The sequence below is a fragment of the Erythrolamprus reginae genome, chromosome 2, assembly GCF_031021105.1.
Source record: "Erythrolamprus reginae isolate rEryReg1 chromosome 2, rEryReg1.hap1, whole genome shotgun sequence".
Lineage (NCBI taxonomy): Eukaryota > Metazoa > Chordata > Lepidosauria > Squamata > Dipsadidae > Erythrolamprus > Erythrolamprus reginae.
The window spans coordinates 249,121,243-249,146,802 of NC_091951.1; the positions used below are offsets into that span (position 1 = coordinate 249,121,243).

Sequence of the window (25,560 nt, forward strand, 5' to 3'; positions counted from 1 at the left end):
TTCAGGTATTAGATTAGTTTTTATTGTTTTGACTATAACCCCAGATTTTACATGATTATACTCTATGGTGTTTTCATTAATTGAAATCTGTCTTTTTTAATCTGTCTTTTTTAATCCAAATTGTATACTGGATTGCTATATGCTGTTCAGAGTTGGAACAGCATATAGTAATCTGAATTGAACAGTCTATAAGGATAAATAAATAAATTCTACTCAAATCTATGTCAGATTCTTATTGGTGAACTGAATTAAGGACCCAATATGAGCAAAGAAGAAAGGGCAGGTCTATAGTCATGAATGCTTCAGCTGCTCAAATTAAATGAAATGGATCAATTTAGCTGATCTTGACTTCTCTTCTTTTTTACTTTCTATCTTCATATATATTACTTAATGTCTATTCTCTTCCATATGTATTGTATATTGGACAAAGAATAAATTAAATAAATAAATAAATCTTCTGGAAAGTGCAAAAGATTATTGTGACAACACACATGCTTTCAGATGAGAGAGGGAAAAAATGCTTACTAATTTCCAATAACCTGAAGTAGAAATACACCAGTTTTCATAGAAAAAGCACTTATTAGAATCAGAGAATATGGGAAGCCTACATATAAGCAGAATAATCGTTAGTTCAGTAAAATAAATGAATGACATTGCATTGAATTTTTCTACATTAATATATTCTTATTTTTCCTGTTTATTGTTGCTCAGTCCTATAGTCATGGAAATTTGAAGTACTGTTAGAGCTTTTAAATATCAAATGGAGATTATTAAATTGTTTAATTGTCTTTTAATGCTGTATCAGGTAGTAATTGTAATTAGAATGGATTTTGATGAAGAAATAGAAGTCCTAATCAATACCATTAATACAGTGCAAGGTAAAAGTTACTTTTAATTTTCATATTGCTTTGAAATCTGATGTTACTCATATAACAATATGTTTATTCCATATTTCATTTCAAATACAATTGATCAGTGTACCAAATATCTAATATTATTACATTTTCTCCACTTGTTATAATGGAGCTGGTAGAATAACCTGCATCAAATATGTATATGCAGCTTGAAGTTAAAATATTAGCCACCTGCTGTTCTGTGCATGGCCCTTGGAGCAAACCCCCCAACTCAAAAAGTCCCATATTGCATGGTAAAATGACACCCTTTATGGATAAAAGCACACACAGTGAAAAGCAGATTTAAATGGCAACGAAAAAAGGGAGTTATTTCTCAATCCAGAATGAAGCATCAACAAGGTCTGGGAAAGATGCCGAACTCAGCCTAAATGGCATTCCTTAGATCAGTGTTTTTCAACCAGTGCGCCGTGGCACACTACTGTGCCATGAGACATGGTTAGGTGTGCCGTGGGGAAATTAAACATGGGTCCCCAAACTACGGCCCGCATGCCGGATACAGCCCACGGAGGTCATTTATCCGGCCTGCTGCCTGCCACCTCCATCTGAACATAAACATTCCCCTCATAATCCCTCCAGCTACCAGCAACAGGAAGAGTCAAGGCACAGGGAATGCTCACTGACCAATCAACTTCTAGGATTCATCCCAACCAATAGCGATGAACCAATAGCAGGCTGCCTCTCATCCACACCCAGGAAGGTCTCCCACTCGGGCTGCTGTGCACTTGTCATTATGTGGCCGTGGCGAGGAGTTGAAGCTGCTACTCCTCCCCATGGTCCCGATTTCTAATCCTGGTCAGGACTGGAGGTAAACGTTGCCACCACTAGATGAAGCCTCAGCTGGTTATGTATCCTGATGGTGTATATAGATATTTGAACTATATTATTAACTATATGTATAATATGTACTGTGTTAGAGTGTAATTTTGTGTCATTTTGGTTGGTGGTGTCCCCCAGGATTTTGTAAATGTAAAAAATGTGCCGCGGCTCAAAAAAGGTTGAAAATCACTGCCTTAGATAACAAAGTCCATTTATCATTCAAGAATATGAAGCAGCTCACTGAAATCCCAGGCAAAAATCATCCAGCAGAGAATGTCTTTTTCTGAGACAGAAATCATGATTTTCAAAACTTTTTCAAGCACCCCCCCCACACTCTAAAACCTCTTCCATTGAATGGCATTGAAACTCCACACCCAATTACCCAAGATCCTTTGTTTTTATACTGCCTGGAAGTGACATCACACCCCAAAGAGGCTAAGGCTGTAAGCTAATACCTTTTTACTATGCAACTCCTCTTGCTTTTTCAGCAATCTCCTATAACAAGGGTCTATGCACTGACTATCCACCCTAATGTCTTCCTCGTCCTCTGACTGGGACCACTCTCCCATTGTCATATCTGCCCCCTCTAGAGGTTCCTCAGGTTCACTCAGGTCACTTTCTCCCTCACTCTCACTCTCTGCATCAGCTGGCAACTCTCCTGGCCCAGGGTATCCAGAGGGGTCTGACTCATCATCCTCAGAATCTGACATGACCTGAGGTTGACAAGGAGCACTCACAACACCTGCTAAAAAGCACAATATAAAAATATGGTAATTTAACCAGTTTTATCAGAGTGTACTGGTTTAACAATCAACAGATAATATTATAGGCTTAATAAATAACTTTACTTACAAAATGTTTTTTTTTAAATTTCAGCATAGTTATATAAAGACAATATCAGTTTACTAATTTTATTCTGTTACTAATTTATCCACTCAGCTGGATAAATGACTAATCATTGCCCACGTATCAATTTCCAAGAGTGTAAATAAACGTTTAATGTATTTGTCTCTTTATATAGGCTTGAAGGCCATATATTTAAATTCTAAGAAAAGAGGAATGTTGTTCGAGAATAAACATATAATAAATAGGTAGGCATAGTTAATTATTATTGAAAAATATTAATTTTGTGAAATTATTTCAGAAAAGTATTCAGAAAATGTAACTAAAAGTACATATATTAAGACTCTTTCTTGACCTTTCATCTTTAGCTTGGACATATGTTCTTGTATCATTATACATAATCAACATATTGGGCCTGATTTCCCCTGGACCAATTTTTCATTGGTGATAGAGTACAACTACAATGAAAATTCCTGTTGGATTGATCTATGCAAAAAAATGAATATATCTTACTTAATTTTCCAAACAGCTCCCCCAGAAGCAATTGAAACTGGTATGTGAATGATTCAGATACAAAATTGAAAAGGAAATAAGACAGAAAATTAGATATTTCTTTGTAAAATAATCTAATGTTTGTACATAAGTATTTTCCAGAGAGAAAAGGCTTACGGTAATTTGTAAAATTGTTTTTAATTATATAGCTGTATATAATTAATATATGGTGAATTATTTGTGTGCTAGTTTATAGTATTTACCATATTACATTCTTTGTTTGCCATCTCTATGTTGGTCAAGGCAGGCAGGATTCCCTTGAGTACCATTTGTTGGGGGTCGAGGGAAAGGGAGGGTTTTGCCTTCTCCTTCTGCTCAAAATCCCCATGTACAATTGGTGGGCCACTGTGTGACACAGAATGCTGGACTCGATGGGCTTTGGCCTGATTTAGCATGGCTCTTCTTATGTTCTTATGTTTATGTGTTTTATCTCTACAATCCTTGGTGTTACCTTGAAATATATTTTTTATAAATAAATAAATTCAGAGGAAAATCATATTAGGTTCATTTTTAATACTGATAGGTGCTGAAATTGACATCTTGTATTTTTCCCAAAGCAACCTATTTGTGTTGTGAGCCACTCCGAGTCTTCGGAGAGGGGCGGCATACAAATCTAATAAATAATAATTAAAATCAAAACGGCAGCGACTCAGGCCTGCCACCCCACCGAGCTGGTTCTCTCAGTTCTGTAGGCACCGCCATATTAGGTTTTTTTAGTATTATGCATGTGTACACACAGTGCGCAATGCACTCATACCTGGTGTATCCTTGAGTGAACCTGCAGTAGCAGAATCCAGAACTCACCCTATAAGGTCTCTATTGTTGACATTGTGTTGCCTAGTATTGTAAGAGGTGGTAGTATGGGAGGGTTGCTCCTAAAGTCTACCACCATTTTTATGGTTGTGAACGTGTTCAGTTCCAGGTTGTTCTGGTCGCACCACAAGACTAGTTTTTCAACCTGCCGTCTGTATGCGAATTATCAATATTATCAACAAATAAATATTACTGTAGTAGCATTTGTAATATTGCTTTTAATGAGATGTTAATATTATTTGTTTTTTAGAAGAGTTTTTCCCAGATAATCTTGGATATGATCTTTTGAGGTTGTCAATTCCTTATGTTTTCTTGACATCTGAAGGACTTCTCAATACCCCAGAAATCCTTCAGTTACTAGAATCCAAGTAAGTAGTGAAATTCCAATGCTGGAGAAGTTCATATTTTCAGGTCCCTTTCATTGCCACATGTCATGTAATCTTACATTTGTCTTGCCTTATTACTTATGTCAATTTACTTTTAAAAATAGTTTTAATCATGCAATAAGGTCCCACTAAGATTCATCTTACTTTTTACTGAGAAATAGCCAAAAATCCAAAGTGTTGTGTATGGACTGGACCTTGATTTATGTTCCAGCATTAGGCATATAAGGGTCCGTAGTATTTCCACGAAGTATTCAAAATGGTCTATGATTAATATATGTTTTAGTGTCGTTTTTGTATAACTTGGCACTTTTGGTGTAGCCGCTGCTATTATATTATTACTTTATCCTTGGGATGGTGGCATTGTTCAGTGGGTGGCATTCCTTCTTTTGAGAGTGAGACATTGGATTTTCATTTTAATGTGTGCTGTTGTGAGGCCAATAAATTACAATAAAGGTTATCTTGTCTCACATGAGTTGCGGAAGGCATGAGAAAACTGTACTTAGCATATAGTAAGTTACTAGTGACCTAGGTAGGATATGATTTTTGGAATTAGAACTGTGGATACAGCAGAATTGTAACATATTCAGTGGATTACTAACAGAAACTTTCACATGCAGGTATAATATTACTTTAATTGAAAGAAACTGCTGTGAGGCTTTAAACTATTTGGGAGGCACAGAACATTATGTGGTGATGACTATAGATGAATGCACAGCTATTGTTATGCAGGTAAAAAAAATATTATCACGATACTGTTATCATGTATCCCTATAGTATAGTAGCTTCACATTCATATCACAGGCGCATACAGGTAGTCCTTGACTTACGACAGTTCACTTAGCTACTGTTCAAAGTTACAACAGCGCTGAAATAATGTGACTTATTTTTCACAGTTATGACTTCTGCAGCATCTCCATGATTGTGTGCTTGGCAACTGGCTCATACTTATGACCGTTGTTGTATCCCAAGGTCATCCCTTCTGGCCAGCAAAGTCAATGTGGATGTCAGATTCACTTACCAACTAGGTTACTAACTTATCAACTGCAGTGATCCATTTAACAACTGTGGCAAGAAAGGTTGTAGAATGAGGCAAAACTCACTTAACAAATGTCTCAACAGAAATTTTGGGCTAATTGTAAATAGCGGACTACCGATATACATTTTTAATTTTTTGAAAATTATCCACAATATGTGTTCTAATACACACACACACACACACATACTATAATTATTTTCACTTTTTTACAAAGAGAAACTGAATAATCTGTCTTGCACGCAACCTGTATCTTGAACTAAACTTTGTTGAAATATATCAGTGTTTCTCAGTCTTAGCATAGCTAGGGAATTCTGAGAGTTGAAGTCTAGACCTGTTAAGGTTGATAAGATTGAGAAACTCTGGGCTGCACCAACAGCATCTGACAAGTCTGATATTGTCCCTCACTCTTATACTTTATTGAGTAAGAAAAGAGCAGCCTGAGCTATTATCTCCTCAAGGAACAATTTTGACCTTGCTTTTGTAATGGTTAATGAGCGTTTCAATGCCATTAATGAGCTCCTTCAATGCCATTGCCGTGGCTTTCTAGGTTTAGCTACTTATTTTAGTGGTATATTTCAATTTAGCCACTTTGTACAGTTTAGCCCCATGTGACAATACTCACAAAAGCTTCTGCCTCTAAATAAAATTTGTTGGTCTGAAGAAATGAAATCAGCCTTCAGAAAATATAATTTGATATATTTATTATGGCTACAATACTGAATCTAACTAGTAAAACATCAGTCACCACTAGATGGCTGCCTTCTAAGGTTTTTCCACCTTTTTGCAGCTCAGATATAGTAGCCTTAGCCAACTTCTTATAGTATCAGTCATATCTCTGGTCAATTATTTTGTAATGCTACACATCAGTTTATTTACTTGCATCATGGCAATTTTACTAGTAGTAGCAGTATTTATTTATTTATTTATTTATTTGTGTTCCACCTTTATTATTCTTACAAGTAACCCAAGATAGTACATACATTCCTCCCTGTATTTTCCCCACAACAACCACCCTATGAGGTGCAATGAGCTGAGAGAGTGTGACTGGGCTTTTTCTTTTTTTTCATTTTGTTGTAGAACATGGAAGAACTCAATTATGAAAACTCCTCTGATAATATTGTCTTAAGACTGATGGCGCTATCACTCCAGTATGCCTCCTGTTGGATTATTTTATATTCCAGAGAAAGATTAAATTCTATGTAAGTAAAAAGCTTTAAATTAATTCTTAAGCTTAAATTTTGGAGTATATTTTTTTTTAAAATAAAAGTTAGAATTGTGATATTCTTGTACAATTGTTGCTGAAGCAAAGGAGATATTCTAGAATACTTTAATAAATTAAATTTTGTAGTTGTTAAAATGCAAAACAAATCATGAAAGCAAAACTCTCTAGCCTGTTGAAAATAAATCTCTATCTTGTGATTTCTTTATTATAATCAGAGAAACATGAATGTTTTTATTACTATTTCATGCATTAAAATATTTGAGGCATCTTAAGTTTCAGCTATTCTGTCTTTATTTTCCTCTCACATCCCTATGTATCATTAACCTTTCTCATCAAAAAAACCTCTTGGTTTGTAATACATACCTTTAGCTTTAATAGGAATACTCTGTTGTTTCTGATGTATGGTACACTGAAGACACAGATTTTCTATTATAACACTGAACTACCTTGTAGATATACAGTGGTACCTCTACTTACAAACTTAATTCATTCCGTGACCAGGTTCTTAAGTAGAAACGTTTGTAAGAAGAAGCAATTTTTCCCATAAGAATCAATGTAAAAGCAAATAATGTGTGCGATTGGGGAAACCACAGTTTTTGCCTCAATCTATATGTTCAAGCACAATTATCATATAGCAACTTTGGTTTTCTTAAAATGTAAAAATTAAACAGAATATTTAATGTTAAAAAGCTTTTAAAAGGGAGCACTCTCTCTGTCTCTTTCTCTCCCTCCCTCCCCCCTCCTCTTTGACTTTGAGTGAATGTCTCTATCACTCTGTGTGTGTGTGTGTGTGTGTGTATGTAGAAGAACAATAATAAAATATGCTCTTTTATTTAGATATAGCCTAACTGGAAAAACTCTGCATCATCTTGCTTTGATTTATGCAGCATTGATTTCTTTTGCTCAGAAGTCAGAAGACTTTGAAGTGAAGGTAAATTGTGTATAAATGTATCTGTCGCTATGCTGCCACATTAGAAATAATGTAATCATTATGTCTCAGACAATAAAGAGTTATCATATATTCATCATTCAGATTATTGGGCTTTTCACTACCGTTCCAATCACGTGGTTTCTAGTTTGAGAGTCAGGATATTTTGATTGAGTACATTTGACCCCTAGGATTTTGCATTTTAATTCTTTTACTAAACTAATTCAGATTGTGTAGAAGAGCCAGTAGATCTGGGTGGAGAATCTCGGATTAGAGCTGTGATGGTAAACCTATGGCACACGTACATAGGTGGCACGCGGAGCCATATTGGAGGCATTGGAACCTATGTCAGCTCCAGCATACATGAAAATTACCTGGCCTGCTAATTTTCCACCTACTTTGGGGGCATTTTTGCTCTCCTGAAGCCTAGAAATGGCAAAAAATGATGTTAGCAATAGCACTTTTAACAAAGCCAGCATATTGCCCCCCCCCCCCCACAAGCATGCATGCGTGCTGTTGTGTGCACACATACCCTTTTGGAACACGACACACGAGAAAAAAGGTTCGCCATCACTGGCCTAGAATCATTACATTCCCACAAACAGTCTATGGCCAACCACCCTTGAATTCCATTAACTCTTACCTGGCGCCAATTTAGCATTGAATGTGAGTTGACTAAATTAATGTCAGGTATGAAGGATCAAGATTGTACATAAATTCCAATTCAGCAGATTTATTGCTCACGCTCATACATAAGAATATAGTCAACTCACATTCAATGCTAAATTGAATGGTAAGGGTCAATGGAATTCAAGGGGAGGTTGGCTTTAGACCATTTCTCTAGACCAGGGGTCAACAACCTTTTTAAGCCCTTTGCTGTGACTTCCTGTCCCACCACCGCCGGCTGTCTCCATCCCTGGCCCTCCCCTCTCGGTCACTCTTACCTGGCCTGAGATTTTAAGAGTGAAGTTGGAAGATGGAGAAGTGGCTGGAGTTGATTCTCAGGCATCTCGCTCTTTCTGGAGCTTATTCCAGTCCTTGTTGGTGCCAGGCATACCTCGGTTGCTTGCTTTTCACCCCAAGACACTGGCCCAACCTGGCCACAAACGACGCCAGTCTCGCTAGCACGAGAGCTGGCACGCCTTTGCTACACTTTGGCCAAGCCCAGCCGCTAGCTTGAGGAGAGTCTCCCTGCTCATGCGCACCCTCCTGTCCTTGCCAGAATCGGCCAGCAGGGTCACGAGAAGGAAGGGGAGGAGGAGGGTCACCAGAGCCTTAGTGCAGGAGTGAAGCACCACATTTGTGCCCAAGGCAGCCCTTGCCTCCCGCCACACGAGGGGGAAGGGGAGAGATGAGAGAAAAGGAAATTATCGGATCCCCTTTTGTTTCTCTCGTGTGTGCACGCACACAAAAGCAGGTTAACCCCCTGGGCTGGGATCATGGGGTGACTCCTCCTCCTGCTGCTGCCATTGCACAACCAGGTTAGTAGCCAGCTGTGCTGCGCTGGAGAGCCAGAGCTCTTCCCTTCGTGCCTTCAGCGGTGGCAGCAGCTGCCCCTCTCTTCTTGAGCCAACACAATGGGGACCGCAGCTGGCACTGAGCTGCCTGCAAAGGATGTGGAATCGCAAAAAGGGGTGCTAGGGTGATTTCTCTCTCTTGCCCTAGCATCCCATTTTTTGCAATTCTGCATCCTTTGCAGGCAGCTCAGCATCAGCCACAGTCCCCTTCATGTTGGAACAAAGTACCACATTTCTGTTCAAGGCAGCCCTTGCCCCCTCCCCCTTGGGGCTGGAGCTCATGCCCACTGCGCTTGGGCAAAGAGCTGTGGGGGGGCAGAGGAAGGGCCAATAGCCAGAGTTCAGAAGTGAAGAGAGAAGGGGGGAGAGAGAAATAAATGAGAGAGAGAGAGAGAAGGGGAAAGGGAGAAGGACAGAGAAATGAGAGCTGGAGGGAGAGAATGAGAGAGAGGAACGAAAGAAACACATGAAAGAGAGAGAGTAGGGGGAGAGGGAAAAATTCAGAGAAATGAGAGAGCTGGAGGGCAAGAATGAGAAAAATAAATCAGAGAGAAAAGGAGGAGAGGAAGAGGGACAGAGAAATGAGAACAGGAAGGAAAGAATGAAGGAGAGAGAAAAGAGAAGGAAACATGAAAGAGAGAAGGAAGAGAAAGAAAGAAAAAGAAAGGGAGAGGGAAAGGGAAAGACAAATGAGAGGGAAAGAAAGAAAGAAATGAAAGAAAAGGGGAGAAACAGAGAGAGAAATGAGAAAATGATGGAGGGAGAGAATGAGAGAAGAAAAAGAAAGAGAAGGGAAAGAGGAAGAGAAATGAAAGAACTGGAAGGAGAGATGAGAGAGAGGGAAATAAATGAGAGAGAGTAGGGAAAGAAAGGAAGAAAGAAAAAAAGAAAGAAAAGAGAGGGAGAAGGGGAGGAAAAGGAGAAAAGCAGAAATGAGAGGCAGGGAGAGAGGGAAAGAAAGAGAGAGAGACCCTTTTCCCACATAAAAAACTGGGATCTGCAAAATCTGGGTAGGCGTGGCTGGAGGTCATGTGACTGGGAGGGAGTGCCATTGAGTTGGCCAAGCCCACCCAGGTTTTGAGGCTTCCGGTGTTTTTGTGAGAAAGAGATCCAAATCTAGGCCAAAAGCTGATGACTCTCTTAACTTCAACCCCCAGTTCTGCCTCCTCTCCTCCTATAGACTGATTTAAGCAGATATTTCCCTCTATCTGGCCTGGTTTGGGACTCTCAAATATGTGTGACAAGACTCAGCCAAAAGTGCTTTTATAGAGACTGTATATCCTAAAATTTGATTCATACAAAAAAGTTCAGTATTGACTAATCCTTCATTCATTCATTCATCTCCCTTCTTTCCTGTGGAGAAGAATAGTATTTAAAAATCTTTATCTTTTAAAGTTACTACACAATAGAAGTTTCCCTACCTTAATCAATTATGCAGGACTGTACAGGAATAATATATTTATAATTTTCAATCCCAATTAGGTTATCAAAGCATAAATAATAGAGATAACATTTCCTATATTTTTCCAACTAGGCTAAGAAGGTGAACATGCAGCACCACATGGGCATTAAACTATCAAAAGATTATTTTTGTGCTTTTTACTTCATATGATTTTTATTCTAAATTTAAAAGGCAAATATATTTTAGATGGTCCTTACACCAGGAGTTGAAGAAACAGCACTTTTGGTTCGCCAGATAGCTGACCACATATTAGTGGCATCTAAACAGCATCCTCAGGAGTGGCTAAACAAGTCATGGCTTTCTGTCCTGCCATCAGAAGTAAGTGATTTGGCTTCATTTTTCTTACAGGACACCATTATTCCTAATGGTCCTGGAGACAATTTAGGAAATATGGATCCCAAAATGTCTTAATTTCGTTCAGCATATGTTTTGGGTGGCAATCGCAGGGAAATTGGCTGATCTTTTTAGAAAGACTAGGAATAGGGGAGTTGGTTGACAAAGAATAAAAGTGCCCCGTTTTATGTGGAACAGCAACTCCTTGCTTCAGGTTCCCCTGGGAGCTGACACACAAAGATAAGCTGGAGATCAGGAATAAAATACCTTCATGGGAGAGTCAGTTCAAAAGCAACTGTACAAAGCAACTGATCATCCGATCAAAGAAATTTCATTGGTCAATCCATTAGGCAAGGTCACCGCATGAAGAAAGTCTGAAGGACAAATATTTGTCAAGCAACCAGAAGTTTACAACTGGAGATTTTTACATATGAAGTTTCAATATTGCACTCAAGGCTGTGAGAAATATTCTTGCAGACACTTACAGATCTTGCCGGAGAAATACGTCTCTATTTACGTGAACTACTGCTTGTAAGCTTAAAAGCTGAGGGTTTTTTTTTCAGAAACAGAGTAGAGATTTGTTCAACTTCATGATTCCTCAGAGCAAATAAAAATGTCTAATATCAAAACTATAATTAGCTATGGTCAACAAAATAATCACATATCATCTTCAGTTGCCTGGATTCGTTTACGGTAGAATATCTAAACAAAGTATACAGTAAATCTAATTCTAGTTCTATTTTTTTCTTTAGGCGGAAAAATGTTTGCTTACATTTCCATGCATGAATCCATTGGTTGCTCAAGTCATGCTAAAGAAAAGCTCATTGGAATGGCTCCTGGCAGCATCTTTTGCTGAGCTTCAAGAACTTCTGCCTGAGGTGCCAGAAAAGGTTTTGAAGGTCAGTTAACCAAGCTATATGCCTGATGTGTATAATTCAATTATATTTTTGCTTCAATTATTGTCAAAACACGAAATGAATCAAAATAGCTCCTGACAGTGAATTTGTTTGGATGTTTCTCCATTGACTCTGGAAGGAGAGTCCATCATGGGTTGTTAACCAATCCTATTGGTAGAGACTGAGTTAATTTAAATAATTAATTAACTGGCACCGCCCCCTTAGCAGCCCCATGAGCCAGTTTTAAAAACTCAGTCTAAGTGTAGAGACGTTTGAGTTTTTGTCTTATACGTTACCTTATGTTATTTTGACATATTGGTTAATTAAAATTGATTAAAATTGTTTAGTTATTTAATTAATTGAATACCTTACCGTTTTAATGTTTTTCTCTTGTGTTTTCACAGGTCAGCTTTCCAGCAAGGGGTCTCTGCCCTCCGTGGGCACTCCCCCAACGTTTTTCTCCTCGGGGGCCCCTTCCCTCCGCGGGTACCACCCCAAGCGAGGAGCAACACAGCCTGGGGTCCCTGGCCTCCGAGGCCAGACCCGGCTGCGAGCCGAAGGTGGGGGGGGTCCGCCCCCCCCCCACTGGGAGGCTTGGGGGAATCTCCACTTCCCCAGCAAGATCCGAAGAGGAAAGGGCTGGCGCGGAGCCAGCGCCTCTCAGCTGTTCGGCGGCTCGTAAAAAAGCCGCCGCCGAAGCCGCCGCCGCGTCACTCGTGCTGGGATCGCACGAGAGCGGCGAAAATAGGCCTAAAATACTTGGCGTGCTGGCGGCTGTGGAGAGTGGAGAGAGAATGCCCTAGGGGGGTTGTCCCCCCCCAAAGGAGCAGCGCGGAGTAAGGGAGGGCTAATTTCCCTCAGAAGTCTTTCCCGCGCCCGCCATTTTGTCCCTAGGCGGGAAAGTTGCTCTCCGCCCAGAGAATGGGCGCGATCAACCGATCGGGGCAGTATTGCGCATGCGCTAGCCCCTGGGGTGACTGGTCGCCATTTTGTGCGTGGTGTTGGTGTGAGCTAGTTGATCAATTTCCAGTCTCCGGTGTTTTCTGTAAGTACAATGGAAGATCAAATGAATCCAGGGAAGGCGCCTTCTCCTAGCACAGCTCCCAAGGCCAAGGCCAAGGCTAAGGATAAAGCCAGGTCCCAGCATTCCTCTTCCTCTCTTAAGGATGCAGAAAAGAGGATTCAGGCCTTGGAAAAGAGGCTGGAAGCGGCCCTTCACACCCCCTTGCCTGTTTCTCCTCTGTCTGCGCAATATTTGCCCCTGGCCAGGGACACATCAGTTCCCCATACTGCCATAAGGCCAGCAGAGGTGCTGTCAGACCGCGATTGGTCTCCAGACAGGCAAACTTCAACTATGCCTCAGGTGTTCCCTTCCCCTGGGCCTATCCAACCTAGGCCAGGGTCAGCAAGTCAGTCTCTAAGGAGCGGCCAGGGACCCTCAGCCACGTTTACGCCCACAGCAGCGGGGCTTCGAGGTCAACCTGAGACTTGGCCATCTACTGGACTTAGACCACAGCCAGATACTTGGCCTCAGATGTCCCCTTCGGTTCAGGACTTAATTAATAATGCCTATACTCAGGGGATGGCGGCGGGGGTGCAACAAGTTACGCAGCAGCCTCGCCAGGTGCAATCAAAAAACCTGTGGTGCGCACCGCCCCCCTCAGGCTTGGGGTCTTGGGCTGAGGAGGCCAGCCCGTTAGAGGAAACTGAAAAGGACTATGAGCTCTCTGATGATGAGACACCACCAGAACAGCCTGTGGCTGCTGGGCTCTTTAAGGCCTCAACTTTCAGGGTACTGCTTCATAAAGCAAAACAGACTGTAGACTTGCCAGGCCCTGGAAAAGCAACAGACCCCACAGATGGGACTAAACCAGCTACAGTCCTCTTTAAAGAACCCCAGCCTGAGTCAGAGCACATTCCATCCTCTGATATCATCCTGCAAAGTGTCAAAAGACCCTGGCAACATCCAGCTGCCGCTCAGGGCCCCTCTGCAGTAGAGAGAAGATTCTACACATGTGATGAGGAGGTAGAAAAATTATTGGAATTCCCTCCTATAGACCAGCCTGTCATGCAGCTGATTTCTAAGTCTTTAGTGCCCTCTGAGACAGGCGATAGCCTAAAGCCTGAGGACAGAAAGGCAGAGGTGTTGATTCGCAAAACACACCAGATGGCGAGCTGGGGATTTCGAGCAGCGGCGGCTGCTTCCTTTTTCACCCGAGCATCTATCGTCTGGCTGCAGGAGATGCAGGCCAGACTTGGACCGGATGAGGGTCGCTTGCGACAGGATCTTGGGAAGCTGTTGGCAGCAGCGGAGTTTTCAGCGGACGCCACTCTGCATGCTGCCAAGTTTTCGGCCAGGAGTATGGCGGCAACACTATCATCAAGGCGCCTACTCTGGCTGCGAAGCTGGCCAGCGGACCTCAAGTCCAAATGGAACCTGGCCTCGGCTCCTTTTCAAGGGGAAAAGCTTTTTGGGGAGGCGTTAGATCCAGTCCTTGTGGAAGACAAGGATAAAAGAAAGTCCCTCCCCAGAGCCTACCGGCGCCAAGAGCGTCGCTATACTCCCTACCAACGCAGGCCGTCCTTTCGGTGGGACTCTTCTGCTCCAGCGGGTCAAAATGCAAGACCCTATTCTCAGGCCCCGTATAACTCCAACACGTTCCGAGGCGATAGAGCGCCCTACCAGGATCGCCAGAGAGGGTATCAACAGTCGAGACGTCCCTTTTGTGGCAACCAGAGGGGCTTCAAGCGCTCTAAGTGACTCTTTTCAACAACCCCTGGGAGGAAAACTTCGGTTTTTCGAGGCCGCCTGGCGGACTACATCTTCCGACAGGTGGGCGTTAGCAACTGTTTCCCGGGGCTTGCGCTTGGAGTTCCTCCAGCCCCCACCTTACCGTTATGTGCAGTGCCCAGTTCAGCGGGACCCCCTGAAGAGGTCTCAGCTTCAGCAAGAGGTAGCCCATCTGTTGGAGATACGGGCAATAGAGGAGGTGCCCAAGCACAAAATAGGTACTGGCTTTTATTCAAAGGTCTTCCTTGTGCCAAAGTCATCGGGAGGGGTACGCATGATCCTCAATTTAAAGCACCTCAATACTTACATCAAATATCGGCGATTCCGGATGCATTCCCTTCAAAGCATCTTGGCCGCAATTCGAAAGCAGGATCTATTAACATCCATAGACTTAAAAGAGGCCTACCTGCATGTGCCCATCCTGCAGTCTCATCGGAGATTTCTCCGGTTCGCCCTGGGAGGCTCTCACTATCAGTACAGGGCAATGCCGTTCGGCCTGTCTTCGGCCCCTCGCACTTTTACAAAGTTGCTCGACGTATTGACGGCACATATCAGATCGCAGGGTATTCGGGTTCTGGCATACCTGGACGATCTCATTATCCTGTCCAGATCCTCCCAGAGGGCGCGGGCAGATTTGGCAGTCACCAGACAGACGTTGGAATCCCATGGGTTCACGATCAACGAGGAAAAAAGTCATCTTCTTCCGACAGCCAGGCTGTTGCACCTGGGTTCCATGATAGACACCTCCACAGGGACTGTGACTTTATCTCTGGAAAGGATGGCAAACATCCGACAATTGATTTCGCATCTTCGACACCAACAATGGGTGTCTCTCGCATTCCTTTCCAAGCTCCTGGGCACCCTTGTTTCAACTATCGGCATTGTACCTTGGGCCCGTCATCATCTCAGGGCCCTTCAATGGTTCCTCCTACCATGGCAAAAGGCCAAACTGAGTCACTCACAAAGATCAGTTCAACTCCCTTCTTCGGTCAAGGTATCGTTGGGCTGGTGGACTTCCCCTGCCTTGGACAGCGGGTCCCTCTTCTGCAACCGGGACCGCCTAATCCTCACAACGGATGCCAGTCTGTCCGGTTGGGGGGCCCACATGGGACTACACATGGCCCAGGGTCTTTGGTCTCCAGAAGATCTGAGCCCAATCAACATCAACTATTTGGAGCTCAGGGCAGTCTTTCTGGCTCTTCAGGCTTTCCTTCCTTGGGTTCTGGGCAAACATGTGTTGGTCTTAACTGACAATGTCGCTACCAGGGCCCACTTGAATCATCAAGGGGGAACGAAGTCTCTTCGGTTAATGGTCGAGTCAGCGGCCCTCTTCGACTGGGCGGAACCCCGTTTAGCCTCACTGTCGGCGGAACATATAGCCGGGACCAGCAACGTTCAGGCAGACTGGCTGAGCAGATCTACCCTGGACCCCGGAGAGTGGAGACTGGATCCCGGAGTATTTCACCTGATAAGTCAACGTTTTGGGACTCCTCTGGTGGACCTCTTTGCATCTCAAGCCAACACGCAGCTGGTGAGATTTTATTCACGGTTCCCTACACCGAGGGCGGAAAAAGTCAACGCTCTCTTGTCTCCATGGCCCAACGGCCTACTGTATGCATTTCCCCCAACGTGTCTAATACAACGGGTGCTGGACAAAATAATCCGGGAGACGGCCGAGGTCATCTTAGTGGCGCCATATTGGCCCCGCCGGCCGTGGTTCGCGGACCTGGTAGCTCTCTCAGTGTCCCCTCCTTGGAGGATTCCGGATCGCCTGGTCTCCCTCACTCAGGGCTCCATTTGTCACCCGGAGCCTCAATGGTTCCAATTAGCCGCCTGGCATGTGAGCAGGAGCGACTAGCGCAGCAACATCTACCGGACACTGTCATTGCGACTATGCAGGCGGCTCGTCGGCCATCGACAGTGCGGATATACCAGGCAACGTGGGCAGCCTTCTGCAGATTTTGTTCGGCCCGTCATTGTGATCCAAAGCAGGCCTCGCTAATTGCAATTCTTGAATTTCTCCAATCAGGCATTGAGCGGGGTTTAGCCCCCAACACCTTGAAAAGGCAGGTGGCGGCCCTGTCAACTATAGTCCGAGTATCAGACTTTCGATCTTTGGCTCAACATCCATGGGTGAGAGATTTCATCAAAGGAGCTATTAACCAATACGCTCCTCCGGTAAGGAGATTCCCGACATGGGATCTCACCCTAGTGTTACTTGCCCTCACGGGACCCCCCTTTGAGCCAATGAGGTCGATTTCCTATAGACTGTTATCAATAAAGACATTGTTTTTGGTGGCGATTACATCTGCCCGTAGGGTCTCGGAGTTGTCAGCACTGTCCGTCAGGCCGGACTTATGTGTGTTCCATCCGGACAGAGTGGTGCTGCGGTTGGACCCTTCGTTTATCCCGAAGGTGAATTCAGATTTTCACAGAAGGCAAGAACTGGTTCTACCGGACTTCTGCACACATGGTCAACATCCCTCTGAACTTCGTTGGCACAAGATCGATGTCCGAAGGGCCTTGAAGCTCTATATCAGGAGGACAGCACCTTTTCGAAAGACGGAAAGACTCTTTGTTTCTTTTGCTCAGACCTCAATGGGTCTAGCAGTGTCTTCGCAATCCCTTAGTCGCTGGATTAAAGATTGCATTGCGGAGGCTTATACATCGAGATCTCAATCTCTTCCCGCCGGGGTTATGGCCCATTCCACCAGAAGTGCGGCTGCTTCGGCGGCTTGGTCAACGCAAGCTTCCTTGGAGGATATCTGTCGTGCTGCTACTTGGGCCTCCTCTTCTACTTTTATACGCCATTATAAACTAGACTCATGGGCTTCGGCGGAGGCTTCATTTGGCAGGCGTGTCTTACAGCGAGTGTGTGTCACTCCAACGACCTCGGCCCAGCCTTTTCCCTCCCAGGGGACTTGAACTTTGGTATATCCCATGATGGACTTTCCTTCCAGAGTCAATGGAGAAGAACCGTTGTACATACCTGAACGGTCTTCTCAGTGCTCTGGAAGGAGAGTCCATACCCACCCGGCATGGTGTTTGGCCAGGTCGCCGGAGTGCTGGGACTGTTAAAGTTTATATTTGGTTATGAAGTTAATAAAATTTTCTGATTTTTACATTGTCTTCGTTTTTAAAACTGGCTCATGGGGGCTGCTAAGGGGGCGGTGCCAGTTAATTAATTATTTAAATTAACTCAGTCTCTACCAATAGGATTGGTTAACAACCCATGATGGACTCTCCTTCCAGAGCACTGAGAAGACCGTTCAGGTATGTACAACGGTTCTTTTAATTCATTCCTAAGCGTATTTGCTTATGTCAATACAATTGCAAAAAACCACCCTATTGCATTAAACTAAAAACAAACATATAGTATTGCGGTGATTCCTAGACCTTTCAAAACCACATAGAGCAAGTACTGCTTATCAAGAAGATTAAGAATCAGATATTTACATGTATTCTGATATTAATTCAAATTAATGTGATACAACAACAACTTGTAGTGTTCCTTTAGCATGGTTTAAGATATCATAGGCCAGTGATGGCGAACTTTTTTTCAATTTGGTGGCTGAAAGAGCATGCATACGTGCTATCAAACATGTGCGAGTGCCCACACCCATAATTCAATGCCTGGGGAGGGCGAAAACAGCTCCCCCAACCCCCTGGAGGCCCTCTGGAAGCCAGAAACGGTCTGTTTCCCAATTTCTGGTGGGCCTAGTAGGCTTGTGCTTCATCCTCCCCAGGCTCCAAAGGCTTCCCTGGAGCCAGGGAGGGCAAAAATGACCCACCCACCCCCGAGGCTCTCTGGAAAGCCAAAAATACCCTCCCAGGTCCTCTGTGCGAGCGAAAAATCAGCTGGCCAGCACACACATACAAATTGGAGCTGAGCTAGGGCAATGGCTCATGTGCCAGCAAATATGGCTCCATATGCCACAAGTGGCACCCGTGCCATAGGTTCGCCATCACTGTCCTAGGCAATCAGAGTACCAGTTTTAACAGTCTGATATTCTATGTCAGTGATGGCGAACCTATGGCACGGGTGGCATGCAGAACCATATCTGCTGGCACGTGAGTCGTTGCCCTACCTGTATGTGTGTGCTGGCCAGCTGATTTTTGGCTCACACAGGCTCTGGGAGGGCATTTGTGGCTTCCAGACAGCCTCCAGGGGGGATGGGGGAGGGCATTTTTACCTTCCAGGGAAGCCTTTGGAGTCTGGGGAGGATGAAACATGAGCATAATGGGCCCACCAGAAGTTGGGAAACAGGCCATTTCCTTCCTGGGGGCTTTCAGGGGGTGGGGGAAGCTGTTTTTGCTCTCTCCAGTCATTGAATTATGGGTGTGGGCACTCGGGCATGTTGGATAGTGCGTACGCATGCTCTTTCGGCACCCGAGGGAAAAAAGGTTCGCCATCACTGTCCTATGTAATCCTTGTTTGAGATATCATTATTGGGCTACAGATGTTTTCTCTTCAGGGTAGGGTTGTACTGTATACCATTGTTTTTCAGACGCAAGCTGATAATAGCATTACTATAGTTATTGTATAGGTAGAAAAGATTGAGGGCAATTGCAGCTTGCGGTCGAGCATCTTAAGGAGACAATTATGGCACATTTTTTGTGTTATTATTCTATTGTCTTACTCTTTTATTATTGTTTCATAGTTGTTGGTTTTATTATCGTTGTAAATTGCCCAGAACTGCTTAGGATGAGCAGCTATATGTACATTTTAAATAAATAAATAATGTTGCACAGCCTTCAAAAGAAGTACTTCTGATCTTTTTGTTGCTAAAGCACTTTATTGTTAAAGTAGTTATATTTTTATCCAAGCTGGGCTTGCTGTGCATATGCATGCACTATTACTTTGCTTTGCATTTCCAATGCGATGAAAGTGAAAAATATCCCTGGTGTTAATAATGTTTATGTGTAGGTTGGAGTTTCTGCAGTAATTATTATTATTATTATTATTTATTAGATTTGTATGCATTGTTACATATTAGTTGAATATTCATACTAAAAAGCTTCATGTGTTTTATTTTTATGGACTCAAATCTACCACTTACTTTTTTCAGAATTTTAGTGATATCACATCATTGTACATGTTCAAGCCACTAACAAGACCAGGAACACAGAAAGAAATCACGTCTCTTCAAGGAAATACTAATTCTGCCATCTGTTCTTCTCAACTTCCATTTCCTGAGGCTTTGTTCTCTGGATTGCAAGGACATAGTTCCTTTACTGAGTATCCAGAATACTATCTTGAAGAACATAACAAAAATTATTCCCAGAATAGATCTTGTGGTAGTCTGAAATCAACTGGAGAACTTAACTTAGTTGTTCCTTCAATATCGTATGGAGACAGCTGTCCCTTTCAGGAGAATTTAAGGGTAGAGAGGCAACCTTATCCCCCATTTCTGAAGAAAGTGGAAACAGAAACAAGAATAAATGCATCACATTTAACACTGAACAATATCGGGGGACCTTCCTATGTCAATAATGAAACCACAATGCCATATTTGCACTGTAACCAAGACACTAGCTCATATATTAAGAATTATCCACTGAATAGAATGACTGTTTCAAAACTGGACACAGGCAAACAGCTAGATATCTCTGAGTTCTTGAAGAAGCCTATTTATCATGATGCTAAAAATGAACATCTGGGAAAAATCCAACCTTTTGCACAACAACGGAATTCTTTCCATGATTTCAAGCATTCTTCTCGTGTTATTTCTAGTCGAAAAGATGTTCTGTTCCAGGAAAGCTCAGCCAGTGTTTTAGAAATAGGAAGAAAAGCAAGCAGCAGTCCTGCATTAAAAGCTGAGGAAAGATTTTGGGATAACCCTCCATTCATACAAGCAGTGGATTCTTCTCCCTATGATTCACATGTAGGCAAAGCCATATCCAGTCCAGATAGGTTCATGAATTTGGGCATTCAGTTTACTGGAGAATATACCAGGGGGAAAGAAGTTCAAGGACGTAATTCATTATCAAGTGAACAAAGACAACAAGATGTTTCAGGTAAGAGCATAAAGCAAAGTGCTATTACTTTCTAAACTACCAAATACTAAAAATTACAAGGGAATATTCAGTGTTGTCTTTGTTCTAATTAAGAAAGAGCATTTATTATTTTTTATAAATTGGTTGGGGTTTGGAATTTCCACATTGAGAGTTCATCAAAAACATCCTAAAAGTCAAAAAATGATCAGCCACCCACTGAATCCAACCATGTTTCTTCCTTCCCTAGAGGCAAATGGCAGAGCATCCTACTTGGGGGGCAAAAATGCATCTTCCTTTTGCACTCAAAAGCTAAACTACCCTGCTTCCTGACAACAGCAATTGTAGCAGTTTTATTTTAAATCAGTTATATTCAATCTGCAGTTAAAATATCAATAGTCTGTAGAGGTCCACCGGTAGCTTCTCCACAGTCTTCTGCATTCTGTTTAAACAGAATCTGTTTCCCAGCTCATTTCCTGATACTTTGCATTTACAACCAATCAACTAGCCATATCAGAACCAGGAGTTGTCATTTCTGATTGGTACAAGTACATCCATGACTAAAACTATTAGCAACTTGAAATCTAGGAAAGTGACAAGAATGAAGTAGTCTCCATGCAGTTTTGAGTCCATGTGCACAATCATGGTAGCTGTTGTTTTGCACCAGCATAAAACATGTTGTTTCACATATGTGCAAGCAGGGCAGGTGCCATTTTGTTCTATGAAAATGACTACTGAAATGTTTTGTTACAAGTACATTTGTGTCAAGAATTATTTGGTAATGGATATATTTGACCAAGTGCCATTTCTGTAGAATGCAGCTAGGGTCTATTTGTATTAGATTCTGATTTATTTTGCTTTGATGACAGCTCCCAATTGGCTGCTTCAAACATTGTCAGGCTCATTAAGGGAAGCTTGGGCTGCCATTAACAGAAAAAAGTAAATTGAAATGTTTTGAGCAGTTCATATGGTCAAACCTTAGGGAGCTAAGATGACTGTAAGAAAATTGTAAGGAATGCTGTAATCTATTCTGGTAAAGATGATACAGCATTCTACGTGAAATCTGTATTTCTACATAAAACTCTTTTTTCTGCATATTATGTGCTGAAGTGAGCTATTCTGTAGTGCTTCAAATGAGGAAGAATTGTGAAACATTTTGAAGACTATTTATTTCAATTAGGACAGAGGCCTTTTCGGAGCCCCCTTTACTATCAGAGGCACAAAAGATTAAAAATCTTTATAGAAAAAGAAACTAGCAATACAAGGGAAAATGAAGTGAAAAATATTTAGACTGCAACAATTTCTATTCAAGGTTAAAACAGGGACATGCATATTTTTCAGGGCAAAAAAGCAATACTTCATTGTTGGATGGCAGGTTTAGAATCATTCCATAAAGTGAATGACTGATCAGAATAAAGACTAATGTTGATTACAATTAATTTAATTTCATGAATCAAATAAAATTATTTTGACAGAAGAATTTCAAGAGTTCTTGGTTTTAATTTGTACATTTATTAGATTCAAATTAGATTCAAATTATGGAATGTTTCATTTGCCATTGGCATAGAATGTGAAAATAACAACTGAAATACAGTAAGTTTTGTTTTATTAAACAATTGAGAGATTAACATATTAAAATGACATTTTAAAAGATATACAAATGATATTTACAATTTTTCTTCAGATTAAGTTTCTTGATTATTAGAAAGAAAAGATTCAAGAAGAGATCTAACAATGTTAGAATTAAAGTCATCTATAATGAATTTGCTAGTAAGTATTGAACATTAAAAAAGGAGATTGGTAACATCTGGAAGGTTTGAGGGAGCACATCACATCCTGAAGCTTCTATATAATCTCTATATATATATTCTAAAGTCAAACCAAGTAATTAGGCATAACAAAAAGCATGGTAGAGATTTTGGTTGGTCTTCCAAAGGAAAATGTGCCAAAGCTCTCTTAACAAGTATATTTATGTGTTTTATATAACTTACACTTCAGAGAAATAATGCAGAATTCCAGGCCAGATGCACACAATCTGAGGCTTCAGGATTTCATGTTCCAGATGTTACCAAACTCTCCTTTAATCTGATATAGATTTTAAAAAATGTTCAATACTTAGTAGCAGATTCATTATACATAACTTTAACTCTAACATTGTTATATAATTGATGTTTGTGTGTGTGTGTGTGTATACACACACACGTACATATGTATGAACTGAATTTGTACAGTTGTAAACTGCTTATTTGATAATGATTTATTCTTTTTTTCTTTTCTTTTCCTTCCTCCCTCCCTCCCGGCCTCCTTCCTTTTTTGGCAGGCTTAGAATTTATGCAATTACCACAGCTTAAAAAAAGGCGTCTAACTTTTGAAAAAGATCCTAGGAGAAATGATGGCCAAACACGTCTCAAATTCTTTTAGAAGTGGAAGCTAACACTTCAAGAATCTTGTTATTTACAGTACATAAAAATACATTTAGAAGATTTAATCTTATTTATAGTAACCTATTTACAATTTGTTTCAATCTTGTATGTAATCATTTTTTAAAAAAATTAATGAGAAATTTCTGTCATTTTAGAAAATAAGATAAAAGTTAAGAGGGTTTTTTTGCAAAATTTGTGCTATTTATGACAATTACATTAAAGTACTACAGCTTAATTATGTATAATTCATTCATACACTCTGTACATAACAGAAAAACATTTGAAATTGTATACACATTTTGGATGAGCTTTGGCAGGGAGTCAGCACAGTTGTCAGAATGTGACATGTCAGAGTTTAGTAATCTGCCTGTTCAGTTCTGCATGACAGTTGTTATCCCTAAATGGGTTACTATCTGGGCAAATGAGTAAAACCTAATAACAAAAATCAAGCAGGATTATTAGGTATCTTTTCTGCATTTGTAAGATTAAGATTTCCCTGACTTCTTCCTTGAGTTATATATAAATCAATGGAACTAGGGTGTCAGGGTCTGGATGGGTGCCAACAGGCTCAAGCTCAATCCAGACAAGACGGAGTGGCTGTGGGTATTGCCTCCCAAGGTCATGTCCATCTGTCCATCCATTACTGAATTGCTGACACCCTCAGAGAGGGTCCGCAACTTGGGCATCCTCCTCAATCCACAACTGACTTTAGAACATCATCTTTCAGCTGTGGCAAGGGGGGCGTTTGCCCAGGTTTGCTTGGTGCACCAGTTGCAACCCTGTTTGGACAGGGAGTCTTTGCTCACGGTCACTCATGCCTTTATCGAGTCTGCGGAGAGGGGCAGCATACAAATCTAAATAAATAAATAAATAAATCATCTCGAGGTTCAACTACTGCAATGCTCTCTACATGGGGCTACCTTTGAAGAGTGTTCGGAAACTTCAAATCGTCGAAAATGCAGCTGTGTGAGCAGTTATGGGCTTTTCAAGTCATACCCATATTTCACCATCACTCTGTGAACTGATCCTAACCCCTTGACTGAGTGTTTAGTATGTTTTGTTGAGCGAGTGGTGATTAATGTTTTTTTTTTAATTATATCAAGGACAGGCCCTGTAGAGCTCACTGCAAGCCATGAGATGACCAGGATGTAAATGTTATCTGAAGTTTCCACTTATTCACCCTTACCCCTATGGGTGTTCTTTGTTCTCCAAGAACTAGGCATACCACTCCAGCAAATCTGCACAAAATTCTTTATTGCAATACACATCATCTTCCCCAACAAAGTTACCATATTCTATTCATTCAACCTTCTACATTTTGCAAGGTGATGTTATCGTTACTTTAATGTTTGGTCCTTTAATACTTATTCTTCTAATGCTCAGTTGAAATTAAAGTCTTAATGCCTTCAATATTTACCTTTTTTCCAAACATCCTTGCATTAATTGGGATGAGGTGCTATTTCAGTGTGAGTCTTCCTCTTCTAGTTCCTACTAAGTTCAAAAGCCTGGATGAAGCTTCCTCTGGACCTCAGCACATCCTTGAAAACACCATTGGGTGACTCAGCAAAGCAACTGGAACACCAACTTCAATCCCTGTGAGTAGAGTTCTAAGGGAATGGATGAACGATTGTGGGAAGTGGAGGAAGCTTGTCTGCATGAATATAACTATGTTTTAAAAAGAGCAGACATGACCCAACTTACTTACTTCGTGTACACCTAATCTCTGAAAGAGTGCAATTGGCACACCAAATGAAGCTGGCCGCCTGCTCATCACTTTGTGAGCTCAGAAAGACCCCCAAATTGTATGTTTCCCTTGCATTGGGAAGTACAACCCCATTCAGAATACTGTATTCTCAGATCAGTGATCCCCAAACACTCCTAACCATCTGATTCTGGTAAGACTAAGTCAATTCCTCCCCATCCAGTCCCTACACGTACTGAATCTCATATTGGCAGATGATATCCCCCCAATGGTTTCATGTAGATGTTCCAAAGAAGGGGAGAGAGAATAGAGCTCCATAGGAGTCCCCCAATGGAGGGGCCTGGAGGATAATCTCTGCCTGGCAACCAACCATAGGATGGAACCTGCCCCTAGAGAAAGGAAGGCAACCACTGTAAAATGGAGGTCACAAGTTAAAGCCAGCCTCCCTCTTTTTTGTCATCTCATGGTATTTGGCTGCCCCTTCCTGTTCTTGGGTTTTTTTTAATTGAATTGAAGCTCTTCCCTATCTCCTGTGTCCTCAGTTCATGGCCTGCCATCTATGAAGCATAGACACTACTCCAGAAGTGAGTCCACTTTGTGAGCATTAATGCCATTTATACAGTATATTTAATTTATTAATCAGATTTATATGCCACCCTTCTCCTGGGTCTCATTTGTCTTGGGGGTTCAATTTCCAGTCTTAGCTCACACAATACACTAGAACATGATCACAGAGCAGGCTTATATATCTGATCAAGGTGCTGCGTGGTTTACACTATGTATGCCAAATCAAATGTAAACATGACCAGCAAAAACCACATTTTTTATTATTATTATTATATTATTATTTTTTATTATTATTATTATTATTATTATTATTATATTTGTATGCTGCCCCTCTCCGTAGACTCGGCATACAAACCATATGTAGA

The 25,560-nt window shown here is 41.6% G+C and overlaps 1 protein-coding gene across 3 annotated transcripts in view; it reads left to right on the plus strand.

Annotated features, from left to right (window-relative positions):
- Positions 1–23,161, plus strand: part of SHOC1 (shortage in chiasmata 1) — a 64,608-nt gene extending 41,447 nt beyond the window's left edge. For all 3 annotated transcript variants that reach the window (XM_070742433.1, XM_070742434.1, XM_070742435.1), the window contains 11 exons: positions 806–878; positions 2,752–2,821; positions 2,942–3,126; positions 4,189–4,306; positions 4,942–5,053; positions 6,438–6,559; positions 7,420–7,513; positions 10,676–10,807; positions 11,575–11,721; positions 19,579–20,527; positions 22,824–23,161. In XM_070742433.1, the coding sequence (XP_070598534.1) occupies positions 806–878; positions 2,752–2,821; positions 2,942–3,126; positions 4,189–4,306; positions 4,942–5,053; positions 6,438–6,559; positions 7,420–7,513; positions 10,676–10,807; positions 11,575–11,721; positions 19,579–20,527; positions 22,824–22,924 (2,103 nt within the window). In that variant the 3' untranslated portion in view covers positions 22,925–23,161. The remainder of the gene's footprint in view (positions 1–805; positions 879–2,751; positions 2,822–2,941; positions 3,127–4,188; positions 4,307–4,941; positions 5,054–6,437; positions 6,560–7,419; positions 7,514–10,675; positions 10,808–11,574; positions 11,722–19,578; positions 20,528–22,823) is intronic.
- Positions 23,162–25,560: the final 2,399 nt, after the last annotated feature.